The sequence below is a fragment of the Scyliorhinus torazame genome, chromosome 8, assembly GCF_047496885.1.
Source record: "Scyliorhinus torazame isolate Kashiwa2021f chromosome 8, sScyTor2.1, whole genome shotgun sequence".
Taxonomy (NCBI): Eukaryota; Metazoa; Chordata; class Chondrichthyes; order Carcharhiniformes; family Scyliorhinidae; genus Scyliorhinus; species Scyliorhinus torazame.
This window is the reverse complement of record NC_092714.1, coordinates 251,606,372-251,625,274: the sequence shown is the minus strand read 5'-3', so window position 1 is coordinate 251,625,274 and position 18,903 is coordinate 251,606,372. Positions and strand designations below refer to the sequence as shown.

The 18,903-nt window shown below is 47.5% G+C and overlaps 1 protein-coding gene and 1 long non-coding RNA gene across 3 annotated transcripts in view; one reads left to right on the top strand and one right to left on the bottom strand.

The window, feature by feature from the left end:
• Positions 1 to 18,903, top strand: part of LOC140428538 (uncharacterized) — a 127,599-nt gene that overhangs the window by 25,031 nt on the left and 83,665 nt on the right. The gene's annotated exons all lie outside the window — the stretch shown is intronic.
• Positions 508 to 18,903, bottom strand: part of slc2a10 (solute carrier family 2 member 10) — an 83,976-nt gene continuing 65,580 nt past the window's right edge. For both annotated transcript variants that reach the window (XM_072515109.1, XM_072515110.1), the window contains exons 4-6: positions 16,820 to 16,942; positions 14,657 to 14,792; positions 508 to 1,875 (exon numbers count right to left, since the gene is read on the bottom strand). In XM_072515109.1, coding sequence (XP_072371210.1) covers positions 1,785 to 1,875; positions 14,657 to 14,792; positions 16,820 to 16,942 — 350 coding nt within the window. In that variant the 3' untranslated portion in view covers positions 508 to 1,784. The remainder of the gene's footprint in view (positions 1,876 to 14,656; positions 14,793 to 16,819; positions 16,943 to 18,903) is intronic.

Below are 18,903 nucleotides of genomic sequence, written 5' to 3'. Positions count from 1 at the left end.
GAGTTGGCCAAGAGTGAATTGGAATAGTCAAGTCTAGGAGATGAGTTGAGGTAGGGGTGGAATTGGGTAATTTTATAGAGGTGGTAAAAAGCAGTTTTGAGGATAGCATGGGCATGTGGTTGGGAACCCAGAGGTCAAGTATGACACCAAGGGGCAGCACGGTGGGGCAGTGGATTAGCCCTGCTGTCTCACGGCGCCGAGGTCCTAGGTTCGATCCCGGCTCTGGGTCACTGTCCGTGTGGAGTTTGCACATTCTCCCCGTGTTTGCGTGGGTTTCGCCCCCACAATCCAAAGATGTGCAAGGTAGGTGGGGTGGATTGAACACGCTAAAATTGCCCCTTAATTGAAAAAAAATTAATTAGGTACACTAAATCTTTTTTTGTTAAAGTATGACACCAAGGTTGCAAATAGTCTGGCTCAGCCTCAAGTTGCAGGGTGGAGTTAGTGGCTGCGGTGCGAAGATTGCGGTGAGGACTGAGGTATACAAACCAATAACAAGAATGTACCTGAAGCAGAAATGTAAAATTTACCAGAGCACAATGCAATAGCAGGGTAACAATACATAGATTTAACTGGCATTGGCCTTGGCACAGATCAATGTAAAACGTTAAAATATGCACATATGAAACACATTCATAAGTTTCAAAACCCAAATGTAAAAACACAAATAAATAGCTATTGTGCACAAGATTAAATACTTTCTACTCTCTCTCATTTGAGAGTACTAGCTTAGTAGTCAAAAAGTCAAAAAAAGGTTGAATTATCCATAGGTCCACTGTCATGCCCATTTGTTGCTTCATATAATGCCCAAAGTGCCAGGATTCAATTTCTGTTTCTTTTTCATTTTTATATTGTTTCAAAATTACAGCCATGATTAAACGCAGCTGCCCGGAGGCATAGCAGACACTGATTGCATCGCCCATTGAGTACCAGGTTGCAGGCTCACAGTTGCAATTCCCCTCAGGATGAGCTCCATGTGCCAGCCTGACTGTCACAATATAGCAGTAAGTGGTGAGCACATGCTTCCTAACAGGAAGTGACAATCATTTTGAGGTTACTTGCTCACACCTCAAACACTGTAACTTTGGGAAAGGCCTGAGAGTTGTGTGATTCATCCCCCCCCCTTTTAGTTTTTGAGTCATGCTGCCTGACAAAGTCACTTAAAAAGGGACTTAAAGAAAATAATACAGTAATAGGTCAAAATGCATCTTCCATAACTCACAGCTGTCAAAGTACAGCTGGCAATGAGAACCATAGTCTCTGGAAACCTGAAGTAAATGAATGTTCATATCTCCATAATGGTACAAATTAATATTAGTTTTTTTTTTAAGTCACAGAAAGGTTGTTCAATCTCCCTCAATCACTTTGTTTGGCCTCCCAATTCTGTCTTAGCCAAAGGGCGCAGTAAAGCAGCAACACCAAATTATAGCCTATTGCTCAGCCTCTGTTAATGTTGCTCATGACTTGGCATTCAGGAAGTTCTTGTGCAACATGAGTGCCTCAGAGTGATCCATCCTTCCATTAATTCCTCCTTTCTGCTGGGAAATACTTGCACTCTGCTACTTTCCATGTCAGTGTAATGCTGTCTCTGGTGGAATGTCGAGCGAACAATGAAGAATGGAGACAATTGGCATAAAGGATCAGGACACTCCCCTTCAGACTCTTCTGCGATATTGCTTTCAATGCGCCGTTAAAAGTTCTGACACCAAGTCTCATTTTCAAAGAACCATTCAAATTAGTGTTATCATATTTGGAGTCGGTAACAAAAAAATAACCTGGAATGTCTAAAACAAGGAACTGTCAACTTGTTTGTAACGACCCATTGATGCTCCTCTTCTGTTGGTACTCAGATAGCAGTACCTCACTCCTGAGACTCTGGAAAATAAGTACAGCTAAGATGTGAAATGCAACTTTTGGGAAAGGGTTAAACATTTACTGGAGGCTACTGGAGTTCCAACCTCTCGTGTATAATTAGCAATGTTGCAGACCAGGAACTGAGCGTGTTAAAGCCTCTGAACATGAATAACCCTATGCATCAAACTTTCAATATACCTCTATGGTTGTTTAACACATTTTCCTCCTTTCTCTCCCAAAGATGCTCCCGATTCGTGTTGGTTCAATCAGTGCCAGCTGGAGCCTGGTGTTTCACCCAATGACCTATTCATCATGGATGAGAAGGGGCAGAGGGTGTCCGTGGGCTACTTCTTTACAAAAGTCACAATGGCCAATCTTATCTTGTTCTCACCCAACTTCCACGCTTTGTACTTTCAAGTCAGGCCCACCAGATAGTGACCTGGTGCCAGAACCCTATTTGATTCCTCCCCTCTTAGCCCAGGAGTACTGAGATAAATTACAACACCCCCACTGCCATGAGCTAACTCTGCCCAGACCAAGGATCAAGGTGGGGCCATCTGTTGGGCAACACTGGGGACAGCCTTTACTCCAGGAGGTCCCTGAAAACCTTAGTATGGTATTCTCTAAGTCTGAATAAAGACTGTAGACTTCCAGTTAACACAAATACTTTATTCAGTAGGTTTGTTCTGTTTCCAGAGCTTAACTAGATATAATACAGTCAAGAGGTATGACCAGTGAAGCTAAGGTAAGCTGCCTATGCTGAGCTGTCTCTGTGTGCTGCTGCTCACTAGCCCAGTGCTTCTGAAAGAGGCGGATCCTACCTTGGGCTGGACCCTTTATACCCGTCTCTGATGCCCTCTAGTGATGCTGTGGCTGTTACATCTGTCTGCAGTCCCTGGTGTATGTACAGATGTACAGATCACTACATCCACCCCCCTTTTATTGGACAAGTTTTCTAGACTGGCCTCAAGAAAACTGTACATAACAAGTGGTGAGAATATGCAAACCTGCACACTGTGAAAATGATAAAAGTAATACAGAAACAATTAACTGTGCTGTGAGTCCATCGTGAGAAATGTCCATATTCATCTTGTGCGTGTGTTTGAAGTGTCGTCACAAATCTAGCCGGTCGGGTGCCTTACGGCTTCTGCTGGAGTGTCTTAACGGTGGTAGTAGGGATGATGGTTTGATGTCATCAAGAGTACTGTCTGGCGTTGTGTGGCGGGGAACGTCCTGTGGACAAATGGACTTGGTCAAGTCCAGTGTGGGAAATACTGGCGTTGTAGGTCGAATCTCTAATAGAGCCCGGCGGTTACAGCGAAAAAGCAATCCCGCAGACGATTTGACAATACGCGGTGCCTCCTGCCTGATCACCGTGGCTGACTCAGACCATCCGCCTTCTGGTTCCCTGATTCTGATGGTGTCACCTATTGTCAGTGGCTTGAGTGGGATCCCATGTTGATCGTAGTATAGTTTTTGTTTGGTGCATAGTGCCCGCATGTCGTCGAGAACCGATGCGTTGCCGGGGTCTCGGAATTGCTTTGCCGGTAGGATTGTCCAGATGTCTCTGCCGAAGAGCATTTGCGCTGGCGACAGTCCTGAGCTCAATGGGGTTGCTCGGTATGATAACAGAGCTAGGTTGATGTCGGAACGTGACTCGGCTGCATTGCTGATGGGCCGTTTAATGATGTAGACACCTTTTCCCGTTCCATTTGATTGCGGGTAGCGTGTCTGTGTCGCACCATTGTCTGATCTCGACTTTTTCTTGTGTTTGTGGTATTGATTCTGTATGTCATCATTCGTGAAAGCTGTTTTGCTTGTTTGTTCTGGAGCAGATGTGAATTTGTGAGATTCTTTATCATGCCATGGCACGTTTGTAGTCTTGTCATTGTTTCGCAGTGTGCTGTGGCATTGTCCTTAACGTGCAGAGTTGTACCATGTTGTACAGGCCGTTGTTTCATTGTTGTTGTTTCTGTCGTTTCCGTCTTTGTTGGTTGTCGTTCTTGTTGTTGTTTTTGTCGTTTCTGTCTTGGTTGTTTTCGTTGGCATTCTTGTTGTTGCCGTTCTTGTTGTTCTTTTTGTCGCGCTTGTTGATTCTGTTTTCGTTATTTTCGCTTTTATTCTTGCTCTTTTTCTTGTCGTGCTTGTTGTTTCTTGGATGCTTCTTGTTGCTTTTGTCGTTCTTGTTGTGCTGCATGTTGTTTTTGTTGTTGTTCTTGTTTCTGCTGTGCTTCTTGTGGTTTTTGTTGTTCTTGTTGCGCTCAATGAGTGTGCCATGTGGATTATTTGAGTCACTTTCACAGTTATTGGTGTCAGTGTCCATTGTGGTATCTGCTACTTTGAGCGTTTCTTCTTGAGAATTGTGAGAATGATCTGATGTTGCATTGCTGTTGGTGACATCAGTCATTTGTGGTGGATTCTATTCCTCTTCTTTGCTTACTTGGTGCTCCTCTTCTAGAGTCATTTCTGGTTCACTTGAATCATCATTGATTTCTAGGTGCTCCTCTTTTGGAGTCATTTCAGGTTCACTTGAATTATCATTGATCTCTTTGTGCTCCTTTCCTGGAGTCAAAATCTTCAAGATTTAATTTTGTTGTGGGTCATGGTGCTCCTTTTCTGGAGTCAAAATCCTCAAGATTTCTATTGACGTGGTCTATCTGGACTCTTGGTGCTCCTCTTCTGGAGTTAAATCTTCAGGATTTATATTGACGTGGTCACTCTGGACTCTTGGTGCTCCTCTTCTGGAGTCATAATCTTCAGGATTTATATTGACGTGGTCTCTCTGGACTCATGGGTGGCCGTCCTCTGATTATTGAGTGCTTCTGTGCAGACGAGCTGAGATATGTCAGTCTCGCTGTGATCCTGCACATCCTGTATGGGAATTATGATTTCTTCATCACTTGACTCACATACAGTGGGTAGACATTCAGTGTCTTCTCCTGGTGTCTCAAGTAAGCTTGATAGATCTTCATGGTCTTGTACATGCATGGCGTTCACTATGGAGTGTTTGCTTGCTTCCACTTTTGAGTCTGTCACCGAGCTGTCTGTGGAGGCTTACGTCGCTCTCTTTGTGGAGGCTGGTGTCGCTTTCTTTGTGGAGTCCTTCATCGCTCTCTGTGTGGAGTTTGTCATCACTCTCTCTGTGGAGTCTGTCATCGCTCTCTTTGTGGAGTCGTGCAGTGTTCTCACTGTCGAGTCGATCTGTCCTCTCTCAATGGAGTCATTCTGTGCTCTCTGTGTGGCGTCGTCTTCGTCTTGGGTATTGCTGTCATCCCATGTATCGACGATCTGCCATGGCATCATGGTATTGGATTCATCTACCATGAGAAGAGTCGTATTGAGCTTTTCAACCGTGTTGCTGATGCTGTGATCAGGATCTCCGAATAACTCAGCCATGTCTGAGTAGTATTGCGTGTATTGTTCGATAGACAAATCATCGCTTTTTGTTTCGGAGTTGTGATCATTCTCTTCATGTTCAATCAACAAATCATCTTCTTGTGTGGAGGCTGGGACCCTTCGTGGTGCGTGGACCACTCTCTGTTTCTTGGCGTCAGGCTGCAGCATAATCCTGCACTCACGAGTCGGGATGTCATATATGCTGGGCTGAAAATTCCCCAATCCGAAGAACTCATCGTCGGGGTCTTCACGGTACAACACCTCTAGTTGCAGTTCGGATTTGGTACTGGGGTATCCCTCTCCCAAGATGAAATCTTCGTCTGAGTGGTAGTCTACAAGGACCATATCATCTTCTAGGGCGGGCTAACTGCTTGTTCCAGGGTGTTGTGAAAGTTATTTTCAACTGCTGGCTTAAGTTCGGGCATTGTTCTGTCTTTTGAGGCAAGAAAATTGGGTTTTGCAGCTTTAAATTTCTTTTTGTTCATTTTCGTGCATTTCCCTTTTAAGTGGGCGTGGTCCTGGTCCTCTGATGTCATGACGCTCGTGACATCATGTGTAGGACTCGATTGCCCATGCGCACTCCGAGTTTCCTGTACTGTGTGCTCTTCTCGCAACTGTGCATGTGCGGCTCCCTTCTCAAGATGCCCGCCGCTCAGAACCTCCGTCTTCCTCCGATTCAACACTGCCTTCGCATTGTGGTGAGTGTTCGCGCCATTTTTACCAATTTTGTTTTCTAACTGATGATTCTGTGTTTGTAGAGACCCAAAGTATTGATTTTGTTTTTGTTCATAAGCAAGGCATTTTTGTATAGCGATTTCTAGGGTTAGATACTTATTTTGTGCAAGTTCTTCCCTCAAATTTTTATCAGCTAGCACAGAAATTAATTGATGCATTATCACAGTGTCTCTGAAATCAGCATAATCACAGCCTTGTGGTATTAACTTGAGGTTTGTAATAAAATCAGAGATGGGCCCTCTGTTTCTCTGACAAGAGTGAAATCTTTCCAGCATCTCACCAGACGGACTGTTACAGCGTTCATCAAATTTTTTGAGTATAACTTCTAATTTGGTGTTGTCCTCCCCTTCTAAGTAATTAAAGCAATTATAGATGTCTCTAGCTTCATGCCCTCCTGTTGACAGTAGTAGGGCTATTTTTGTTGCGTCAGAGGCAGTGCTTAAATCATTAGCTGTAATAAATATTTGGAACAGCTGTTCAAACATTTTCCAGTTATAACTTAAATTACCAGCTGTTTCCAGCTGCCATGGAGTTCCAACAAGTTCCATCGAATCAGTTAGTCATCGAGGATCCATTTGCTGCGAAGTCTTCCACAGTCGAATATCCGGTTTAAGTTTTTCTTGTCTTGCTGGTGTCTAGCTAGCTTTCTGAAAGCACTCCTGGTATCATATGTTATTCTCTAAGTCTGAATAAAGATTGTAGACTTCCAGTTAACACAAAGACTTTATTCAGTAGGTTCGTTCTATTTCCTGAGCTTAACTAGATGCAATACAGTCAAGAGGTATGACCAGTGAAGCTAAGGTAAGCTGCCTATGCTGAGCTGTCTCTGTGTACTGCTGCTCACTAGCCCTATGCTTCTAAAAGAGGTGGATCCTACCTTGGGATGGACCCTTTATACTCGTCTCTGATGCCCTCTAGTGATGCTGTGGCTGTTACATCTGTCTGCAGTCCCTGGTATATGTGCAGATGTCTGTACAGATGTACAGATCACTACACTTAATACTGATAGACAAGTGCCTAATACTTTGGCTACATGTAGAAGTTTAAATCATGGTTCACAACAATAATAGTTCAAGCAAGTGTAGCTTTATCAGCAGCAATATTTTGTTATCAAGCGAACATGTACTGGATGGATAATCCTGTTGTCTTATTTTGATCTCCCACATTACGCCTTTCAGAAGCAACACTGAAAAATACTATCAGCTATAATATGGTGGAAGCACCTACACAGGACATTTTGTAAACTGCCAGCCATCTTGATGTTCCACGTGTTAATGCCCCGCCCTAAGTTTGGACACCACCTACCATTTCATCCTGGTTCTTATGTCTTATGTGAGACTCTCTAGCAAAGAGAAAAGTTAGTCATGATGCTGACTTCCTCTTCAGGGTTACTTGGCAACTGGCTGGTGTAGAAAAATAACCTCACTCCAACTGTTTCGCCTTCGCCACACCTCGCTGCTGCCTGCATGAATCCTTTTCAATCTGCCCGACCATTGGACTTCCCTATCATGTCTGCAGCTCTGTCCTGAAAAACTGAATCCAAAACTAAAGTTGAGACTGTCCAAATGCCAATACAAAGCAATTTTCTGGACATGCCACGACAGGATCAGCCTTGATTCATTAGTGAATTTCTCCATGACACACTGTGATTGGATTTCAACCTATCCTGCTTAGATAATACCATGTAATGGGACTATAATGTTTCACCCCAGCTTCATCCTGTGGAGGCCCAAATGTTATCAGATTCTCAACGAACGGTGTAGACGTTGGAAATGTGCAATTTAACCCAGTTTATAGTCTAGTGCATCCAAACTGAATCTCATGGAATTATACAACATTAATTCAGATTGTGTTACTCGTACAGGAAGCAGCAATGTAACAGGATTATACAGAATTGCCCAGGTGTGGGCCTACTGCATGGGGACATAGTCTAAAGAGATAATACAGCAGTAATCAAACAGGGTTCTGGCACCAGGTCACTATCTAGTGGGCCTGACTTGAAAGTACAAAGCGTGGAAGGTGGCTGAGAACAAAATAAGATTGGCCGTCGTGACTTTTGTAAAGAAGTGTGTGAACAATATGGAACAGAATTGCTAGCCTAGAACTTCCGGTGGCGGCTATGAAGGAGTAAGTCGCACATTTGGTGGCTCCCGCTCGGGTTGGACTTTTGGACCTTTTCCCCCGATTTTCTACCGGACTTGAACTGTGAAACTGATGACAGAGGCAATTGTGTACTGAATTCCCACATTGGTGCACGGAGAGAAGGACTAGAAGTCCTCGTAAAGGCAGAAACAGAAAGACAGAGAAGGCTTGGACTGAAGCTGCAGCGGGAGACACATGGCGGAGGACCGGACCTCTGGTTTGTCGACCCAGCGGTCAACGGACCAGCTGATGCAAGTTATTCAGGAAGGCTTTGCTAAGCAGAAATGGGTCTGCTTGGACCCGATAAAAGAGTTGATTGAGCGGCTGGAGCTTAGATTGGGCGCCCAAGATCGGGCGATCCAGAAGGTGGAGAAGGCGCTGGCTGAGCAGGAGGAACATCAAACTGCAGTGGAGTTGGAGGTGGGGATCCTGAGAGACCAGCAGAAGAAGCTCCTGGAGAAGGCGGAAGACTTAGAGAATAAATCCCGCCGGCAGAACTTGAGAATTGTTGGGCTCCCGGAGGGGTCCGAAGGAGCGGTTGCTGGGGCATACATCGCGGACATGTTTGAGAAGCTGCTGGGGGATGGGGCATTTTCCCGACCCTTGGAGGCGGACAGGGCTCACAGAGCACTCGCAAGGAAGCCGCAAATGGGAGACCCCCCCCCCTGAGGGTAATGGTGGTGAGATTCCACAGGTACTTGGATAAGGAGCGCATTCTACAGTGGGCCAAGCAGACACGGAGCTGTAGGTGGGCCAACAGTATCCTGCGGGTTTACCAAGACCTGAATGTGGAGGTGACCAGGAGAAGAGCAGGCTTCAACCAGATTAGGTCGATCCTTTTTAAGAAAAAGGTGAATTTCGGACTGTTGTATCCGGCCCGTCTCTGGGTCATGTACGAGGAACAGCACTTCTATTTCGAGTCGCCTGAGGACAAGCTGGACTTCGTGAAAAGGAAAGGACTGGTGGTGGACTGAGAACTTTTGAACTTTGCTGCAATGTTCATGGTTTTTTTTCTTTTTGTTTCTTCGTTCTTTACAAAAAAAGTTGCTTGTTTTTCGTTTTGTGGAAGCTGTTGGTAATTCCTTCTGTATTGGTTTGGGACCAGTGGCAGAGCTGAGTGAGTTAAGGTTTTCATTTGCACTGTTGGGGGATAGAGGTGTGCTTGTTTAGATTTTGGTGTTTTTCTGTCGGGCATTTGTGTGGGGATTATTTGATGTTGGAGTATGTTTGTATGAGCGGGGGGGGGGGCAATAGGTAGGAGACTATCCGGCGCCAGGGATAGGGGCCACCAAGCGAGTTGGGCGCGCTAGCTCATGGAAGCGCAGTTGGGGGGGGGGGTGCATATGTTCGGTTTATTAAAGGGGTTGGGTTACAGAGTGTTGTTACTGGGGGGGGAAGGGGGAGAAAATGTTCTGCTGATGAGGGAGGGACTTGGGCCAAGGGACAGAGAGGAGGTTGGGGGTGGAGGCTGCCAAGGGGCTGGCCGGTGGAGGTGCGGAGAATGGGCGGGAGGCGAGCCCAAACAAGGGGATGGCTGATCGGTGAAGGGGGGGGGCAATGAGCCCCCCAACTAGGCTGATCACCTGGAATGTTCGAGGGTTAAATGGGCCGGTCAAGAGGGCACGTGTGTTCGCGCATCTTAGGGGACTGAAGGCAGACGTGGTAATGTTGCAGGTGACGCACCTTAGAGTAACTGACCAGATTAGATTGAGGAAAGGCTGGGTCAATCAGGTCTTTCACTCTGGACTGGATTCAAAGACTAGAGGGGTCGCAATCTTGATCAATAAGCAGGTGGTGTTTGAGGCAGGAAGAATAGTTTCGGATGTGGGAGGTCGGCACATTATGGTCAGTGGGAAACTGGAGGGGTGTAGGTGGTATTAGTAAATGTGTATGCGCCAAATTGGGATGATGTGGAGTTTATAAAGAGGATACTGGGGAAGATACCGGACCTGGATTCGCATAAGTTGGTCATGGGAGGGGACTTCAACACAGTTATTGACCCTGGCTTGGACCTGTCAAGCTCGAAAACAGGTAGGGTGCCAGCCAGCAATGGCAAAGGAACTAAAAGGGTTCATGGAGCAGATGGGGGGCGGGGGGGGGGGGGGTATGGAGATTTGGGCAGCCGCGGGTGAAGGAGTTCTCCTTCTACTCACACTGCATAAAGTGTACTCCCGGATCGATTTCTTCATTTTGAGCAGGGCCTTACTGGCACGGGTGGTGGACACGGGGTACTCGGCGATCACAATCTCAGACCATGCACCGGACTGGGTTGACCTACAGGTTAGTAAAGACAGTAACCAGCGCCCGCACTGGTGGTTGGATGTGCAACTTATGGCTGACGAAGGGGTTTGCGAGCGGCTGAGGAAATGAGGAACTATCTGCAGGTCAACGACACGGGGGAAATTTCATCAGCGATGGTCTGGGAAGCACTGAAGGCGGTGGTCAGAGGGGAGCTGATCTCGATACGGGCCCATAGGGAGAAGGAGGACAGGGCAGAGACGGACCGACTGGTTAAGGAGGTACTACAGATCGATTGGAGGTCTGCGGAGATCCCAGAGGCAGGGCGTTTAAGGGAACAGCGGAGGCTACAGACGGAGTTCGGCTTGCTAACCACAGGGAGGGTGGTGGAGCAGCTGAGAAAGGTGAGGGGGGCGATCTATGAGTACGGAGAGAAGGCCAACAGAATGCTTGCACAGCAGCTTAGGAAGAGGGAGACAGCCAGGGAGAAAGGGAAAGTAAATGACAGAGATGGGAACCTGGTTGGAGATTCAGCAGCGGTGAATAAGGTGTTTATGGATTTCTACAGTAGGCTGTATAGGTTGGAACCCCCTAGGGGGCCGGAGGGGATGAGGAACATCTTGGGGGGGCTGAATTTCCCAAAGGTGGACGGGGAGCTGGTAGAGGGGCTGGAGGCCCCGATCGGGGTGGAAGAGATAGTGGAGGGTCTGAAGGCCATGCAGGCGGGTAAAGCCCCGGGGCCGGACAGATACCCAGTGGAGTTTTATAAAAAGATCTCTGGGATATTGGGGCCGGTGTTGATGAGGATGTTCAATGTGGCAAGGGAAAGAGGGGTGCTGCCCCTGACGATGTCACCGGCCACGATTTCGCTGATTCTGAAGCGGGACAAGAACCCGGCGATGTGTGGGTCCTCCAGGCCGATATCCCTGTTGAACGTGGGCGGCAAACTGCTGACCAAATGTTTGTCCTCCAGGATTGAGGATTGTGTTCCGGACGTTATTGGGGAGGACCAGACGGGGTCTGTTAAGGGTAGGCAGTTGGTGGTCAATGTAAGAAGGTTGTTAAATGTGATCATGATGGCCCAGGAAGGTAGGGAGATGGAGGTAGTGATCGCAATGGATGTAGAAAAGGCTTTTGATCGGGTAGAATTCGATTATCTGTGGGAGGTACTGGGACGGTTCGGATTTGGGAGGGCTTTATTGACTGGGTCAGGTTGCTGTATCAGGCTCCTGTGGCAAGGGTACGGATGAATAGGACAACATCAGACTATTTTAGACTGCACCGGGGGACAAGACAGGGATGCCCCCTCTCTCTCCACTGTTGTTCGCGCTAGCTATAGAGCCGTTGGCAATTGCTCTGAGAGCCTCAAGGGGCTGGTCCAGGGGATGTGGAGCACAGAGTCTCGCTCTATGCAGACGACCTGCTTCTGTATGTATCGGACCCAATAGTGGGGATTCTAGGGGAATTTCGCCGGTTTTCAGGGTATAAGCTAAATATGGGGAAAAGTGAGATGTTTGCGGTCCAGGCGAGGGGACAGGAGAGGCAATTGAGGGAGCTGCCGTTTAGATTAGTAGGGGGAGCTTTGGGTACTTCGGTATTCAGGTGGCGCCGGAATGGGACCGGCTGCATAAATTTAACCTGGCCCGGCTAGTAGACCATTGAAGGACGATTTCCGGAGATGGGACGCGCTCCCGTTGTCATTAGCTGGGAGGGTGCAGACGGTGAAGATGACAGTCCTCCCGAGATTCGCGTTCGTGTTTCAATGTCTCCCCATCTTTATTCCGCTGTCCTTTTTTAAACGGTCAACAAAGTGATCTCTGGCTTTGTTTGGGTGGGCAAGACCCCCCAGGTAAGGAAGGTAATGCTTGAGCGGAGTCGGGGAGAGGGCGGGTTGGCGGTGCCACATTTTAGTAACTATTACTGGGCGGCGAATATAGCCATGATCAGGAAATAGGTGGTGGGGGAGGGGTCGGCATGGGAGCGTATGGAGGCGGCTTCATGCAATGGCACCAGTTTGCAGGCGTTGGTAACTGCGCCTCTGCCATTCCCGCCAGCACGGTACTCCACCAGCCCCGTGGTGGTGGCGTCCCTGAGAGTCTGGGGACAATGGAGGAGACATGTGGGAGCAGAGGGAGTATCGGCCTGGTCCCCAATCTGTAATAATCACTGGTTTGTCCCGGGAAGTATGGATAGAGGGTTCCGGATATGGCAGAGAGCAGGGATTGAGAGGATGGGGGATATGTTTATAGAGGGGAGCTTTCCGAGTATGAGGGCGCTGGAGGAGAAGTTTGGTTGGCGAGGGGAAAAGAATTCAGGTATCTGCAGGTGTGGGTCTTCCTACGTAAATAGGTGTCGACCTTCCCGCTCCTACCGCCAAGGGGGAATTCAGGACTGGGTAGTTTCCAGAGGGTGGGTAGGAGAAGGGAGCGTTTCTGACATTTACAAGGTATTTATGGGGTCAAAGGAGACACAGACTGAGGAGCTGAAGCGCAAGTGGGAGGAGGAGCTAGGAGGAGAGATAGAGAATGGTCTATGGGCAGACGCGTTGAGTAGAGTCAGGCTCAGCCTGATACAATTTAAGGTCGTTCACCGGGCTCACATGACAGTGGCCCGGATGAGCAGATTCTTTGGGGTGGAAGACAGGTGTGCAAAATGTGCGGGAGGACCAGCGAACCATGTCCACATGTTCTGGGCATGTCCGAAGCTTTGGGAATTTTGGCAGGGGTTTGCGGATGTCATGTCCACGGTGTAAAAAACAAGGGTGGCACCGAGTCCAGAGGTGGTGATTTTCGGGGTGTCGGAAGTCCCGGGAATCTCCCGGGAATCCAGGAGGAGAAAGAGGCAGACGTTCTGGCCTTTGCTTCCCTGGTAGCTCGGAGATGGATACTATTAGCTTGGAGGGACTCAAAGCCCCCGAAGTCGGAGACCTGGCTATCGGACATGGCTAGCTTTCTCTATTTGGAGAAAATCAAGTTTGCCTTGGGACAGTCACTGTTAGGGTTCGTCTGGAGGTGACAACCGTTCGTCGACTTCTTCGCAGAAAATTAATCGTCAGCAGAAGGGGGGGGGGGGGGGGAGGTTTAGTTTAGCTTAGAGTAGGGGGTTAATAAAGGTGAGACCTGTAAGGGAGAGAGACAGCTTTTGCACTATGTTTATAGTTTCATGTACATTGTTTATTGTGTTGTTGTTATAATACCAAAAAATACCTCAATAAAATGTTTATTAAAAAAAAAGAATTGCTCGCCGCCACCCCCTTACATCCATTGCGGAAATCTCATGCGGACCGCCACATCCACAAATAAATATGTTGCGATTTTCTACAGCCAGTGGCCCAATTGACCCTTGGCTCACGGCCAGTTTTGTAGGACCGAGCGATGCTTTGACAGGATAGTAAAAAAGTATCTCAGACTCAGTCTCTGTGTGGGACACAGAGCGTAATGGGATTAATATAGCGAAAATCCAAGTGGTTTATCTGAGAACCAGTGTGTTGTGGCATTTAAGCCTCCAGACTGAATTTGGTTTGATAATACAGCTTGAACCCAGACTGAAGGGTCTGTTAGCTCAGTTGGCTAGATGCTGGGCTGTGCTGCAGAAAATATCAACAGCATGGGTTCAATCTCTACACTGGCTGAAGTAATTATTGGGACCTGCCTTGTCCAACAGTAATACCAAAGCATGAGCCATGATCAGTAATCCTTGGACAAAGAGGATGCCACACAGAGAAGGCCCCTGTAGGAGCTGCATTCATAGTAAGCAGGTGTTCTGCAGCAACGTATTATGTGAAATGAAAAAAATGAAATGAAAATCACTTATTGTCACAAGTAGGCTTCAAATGAAGTTACTGTGAAAAGCCCCCAGTCGCCACATTCCGGCGCCTGTTCGGGGAGGCTGGTACGGGAATTGAACCGTGCTGCTGGCCTGCCTTGGTCTGCTTTCAAAGCCAGCTATTTAGCCCTGCACCAAACCGGTCTCAATAATCGCTTATTGTCACAAGTTGGCTTCAATGAAGTTACTGTGAAAAGCCCCCAGTCGCCACATTCCGGCGCCTGTTCGGGGAGGCTGGAACAGGAATTGAACCCGCGCTGCTGGTCTTGTTGTGCATTACAAGCCAGCTGTCTTAGCCCACTGTGCTAAACCAGCCTCAGTGAATGCACTAACAAGACATGCTTAATGCTTGTTCTTGAATCACACACTCCCTGCAAGTTGCAAACCAGTTCCATTAATATAACAACTTCATGTAGCATTTTTTAAAAGCCTTGCCGTTTCATAAAAACTTGAAGAACGGACTTACCTTCTGGCAGAGAACTGTCTGTCAATCTCTTCCAGTGATTGTCCCTTGGTCTCAGGCAGGTAAAGATATATAAAAGCAACTGAAGCGAATCCCACCACTCCATAGAATAGGAATGTCCCAAAGAATCCAATTGTTTCTGAACAAAGAGTAAGATAATGTTCATTTTTCAGGCGTGGGGTTTTTCAATGTTAATATTGGCCCCCGCCCAGCATACAGGTTCCCTCTTGAGTTACTTACCTGCAATAATAGCTTTCTCCTGGAGTCACTCTACTATCACACAAAGCAAATATTTAGGCACTTCACCAGAAAATTCCTTTTCTTTTTCTTTCTTTACACAGACAAGGCAACTCTTGTCATGAACAGGTTGGGGCACCACCCCATCAATTCTGAGCCATCATTGGGCACTTATCATATTTCTCTTTGAAATTAAGAAACATCTAGACTCTGTTTGCCTCCCATTCCCAATCGGCCTTGGTTCTCTGTCTGACAGCAATATAATTTTATTCATTCCCGATAAGTAGGCATCACTGACCAGGCAAGTGTTTATTGCCCATTTGTAATTGCCCTTGAGAAGAAGGTGAGCTGCCTTCTTGAACTGCTGCAGCCCATGTGTTGTAGTTACACCCAGAGTGCTGTTAGGGAAGGAGTTCTAGGATTCTGAACCAGTGATAGTGGAACTACGGCGATATATTTTTAAGTCAGGATGGTGAGTGACTTGAAGGGGAACTTACAAGTGGTGGTGTTCCCATGCGCCTTGTAGATGGAGGACACGCTTTAGGGAGTCAAGAGGTGAGATACTTGCCACAGGATTCCCAACCTCTGACCTGCTTTTGTAGCCATAGTATTAATACTAGTCCGGTTCAGTTTATGGTCAATAGTAACCCCAGGATGTTGAGAGTGGGAGATTCAGCAATGGTAATGCCATTGAATGTCAAGTGATGATGGTTAGGTTCTCTCTTGCTGGAGATGGTCATTGCCTGGCACTTAGACATAGAATTTACAGTGCAGAAGGAGGCCATTCGGCCCATCGAGTCTGCACCGGACCTTGGAAAGAGCACCCCACTTAAGCCCACACCTCCGCCCCATACCCATAACCAAGCAACCCCACCCAACCCCTTTGGACACTAAGGGCAATTTAGCACATCCAATCCACCTAACCTCCACCTGGACTGTGGGAGGAAACCGGAGCTCCTGGGGGAAACCCACGCAGACACGAGGAAAACGTGCAGACTCCGCACAGACAGTGACCCAAGCCGGGAATCGAACCTGGGACCCTGGAGCTGGGAAGCGACGGTGCTAGCCACTGTGCTGCCATGCCACCCACTGTGCTACTGTGCCGCCCGCCCACAGTAGTCCATTTCTCTGGCATAAATGTTACTTTTCACTTGTCAGCCCAGGCCTGGATTTTGTCCAGGTCTTGCTACGTTTGGATATGGACTGCTTCGGTATCTGAGGAGTTGTGAATGACAATGAACACTTCTAACTTTATGACGGAAGGAAGGTCAGGAAGCTGAAGATGGTGGGGCCTGGAACAAATTAGAGTAAATCAAATCTTTGAATACTAAAATACATGGAAAGAAATATGCATATTCTCAATGGATGAAACTGCTGATTTCTGTGGGACAATATGCTAATTTCAAAAAATGGGACGTTACCTGGGGTCCAACATTCCTCCCTCAGTCAAAATGACTGGTCATTTGCGTTTGCTTTCTGTGGAAATTCACTGTTACAGAATGTTGCGGTATTTACCCAGGTAGTCTCTCTCCCCCATCTCCCCGAACCTGGAGAAGGCCAGATATTCTGAGGAACAGACTGAGATATTATCGGAGTGCCAGGCTGGCAGTGCCAGGGTGCCAGGTTGGCACCGCCAGGGGTCGGGCTAGGGGGCCTTGCCACTTGGAGGGGGTGTGGGGGGGGGGGTTCCTAGAAGCCTGGGCAAGGTTAGAGGGGTTAAGAGGGGAGCTAGACATCGGAGGGGGGAGAGGGCAGGGGCTGCTGAAAAAGTTCAAGGTGGCCGTTCAAAATGGTGCCCTGATTTTCGCACTGCCATTCCTGCTGGCGAGAATCTCTCTAAGTATGGCCTCAGCAGTCACTGCACTCCAAAAGTAGTTATTATTCTGACTTACAGCCAAAGACAAATCCAAGTATTCTTCTCCTACTCACCAATTACATCCAGGAACGTGACAGTGACAATTATATTCGCCGCCCAGTTGAAGCTGCTGGAGAATGCAAATGCTCGCCCTCTAATTCCAGCAGGGAATATCTCGCTCAGAACCAACCAGGTCACTGAAATATTAGAGCAATTTCTGTCAGGTTTGTGATACTGTTACAACTGCTGTGGCCTTGTTCAGATTCTATCACAGATAGCTCAGACCATGAGGAAACAGAAAAGACAGATTGAAGCAAATACACTTTATAGTTTGTTTGGGGTCTCAAGTGTCCTTCTCGACTCACTCTGATGGTATAGGGTTTTGTTCTGAGACACTTTAAGAATTATTTTTATTTAATGAGTTGTTTGACAGATGTATTATAGAGACATTAACAACCTGGATGCGAGGGACTCTGCCCAACCGGTCCACAGCAGAGGAACTCGCATACCGCCGCAACCCGTCCACAGTAGATGCCATCTCCCTTGCCCTACACTCATCCTAGAACAACTCGACAACAAGGCCGCCTACATCAAACTCCTATTTATTGACTACAGCTCCGCCTGCAACACCATAATCCCAGACAAGCTCATATCAAAGCTCCGAAACGTAGGACTTGGCTCCCCACTCTGCAACTGGATCCCTGACTTTCTGACCCACAGACCACAATCAGCAAGAATAAACAACAACACCTCCTCCACAATAGTCCTCAATACCGGGGCCCCGCAAGGCTGCGTACTTAACCCCCTACTATACTCCCTGTACACACACGACTGCATGGCAAAATTTGGTTCCAGCTCCATCTATAGGTTTGCTGACGACACGACCATAGTGGGTCGGATCTCGAACAACGACGAGTCAGAATACAGGAGAGAGATAGAGAACCTAATGGAGTGGTGCAACGACAACTATCTCTCCCTCAGTGCCAGCAAAACTAAAGAGCTGGTCATTGACTTGAGGAAAAAAAGTATCATACACACCCCTGTCTGCATCCATGGGGCCACGGCGGAGATGGTTGACAGCTTCAAATTCCTAGGTGTGCACATCACCAACAATCTGTCCGGGTCCACCCATGTCGACGCTACCACCAAGAAAGCACAACAGCGCCTATACTTCCTCAGGAAACTAAGGAAATTCGGCATGTCCATATTAACTCTTACCAACTTTTACAGATGCACCATAGAAAGCATCCTATCACAGCCTCGTATGGCAACTGCTCGGCCCAAGACCACAAGAAACTTCAGAGAGTCGGGAACACAGCCCAGTCCATCACACAAACCTGCCTCCCATCCATTGACTCCATCTACACCTCCCGCTGCCTTGAGAAAGCGGGCAGCATAATCAAAGACCCCTCCCACCCCCCTTACTCATTCTTCCAACTTCTTCCATCGGGCAGGAGATACAAAAGTCTGAGAACATGAACGAAGAAATTCAAAAACAGCTTCTTCCCCGCTGTTCCCAGATTCCTAAACCACCCTTTTATGGACTGACCTGATTAATACTACACTCATGTGTGCTTCACCCGATGCCAGTGTCTATGTATTTACACTGTGTACCTTATGTTGCCCTATTATGTATTTTCTTTATATTTTCTTTTCTTTTCATGAACTGAATGAACTGTTTGAGCTGCTCACAGAAAAATACTTTCACTGTACCTCGGTACATGTGACAATAAACAAATCCAATCCAATCCAACCTCACCCAACAACCACACCTTTCCACCCCCATCACCACCCCCTCACCAAACCCTTCCCCACCTCACTTTCATTCCCTCTTTCCCATTCACAAGAGCCACACCAGGCCACAGGTAGCATTGCAGTGACCTTTATAAAATGAACTTGCTCCCTTTGGTTTATTTATTTTATCTCACTTGTTCATACACAAATCACTGTCTGTGAGGCACTTTGGTGTCCCGAACCTGGAGAAGGCCAGATATTCTGAGGAACAGACTGAGATATTATCGGAGTGCCAGGCTGGCAGTGCCAGGGTGCCAGGTTGGCACCGCCAGGGGTCGGGCTAGGGGGCCTTGCCACTTGGAGGGGGTGTGGGGGGGGGGTCCTAGAAGCCTGGGCAAGGTTAGAGGGTTAAGAGGGGAGCTAG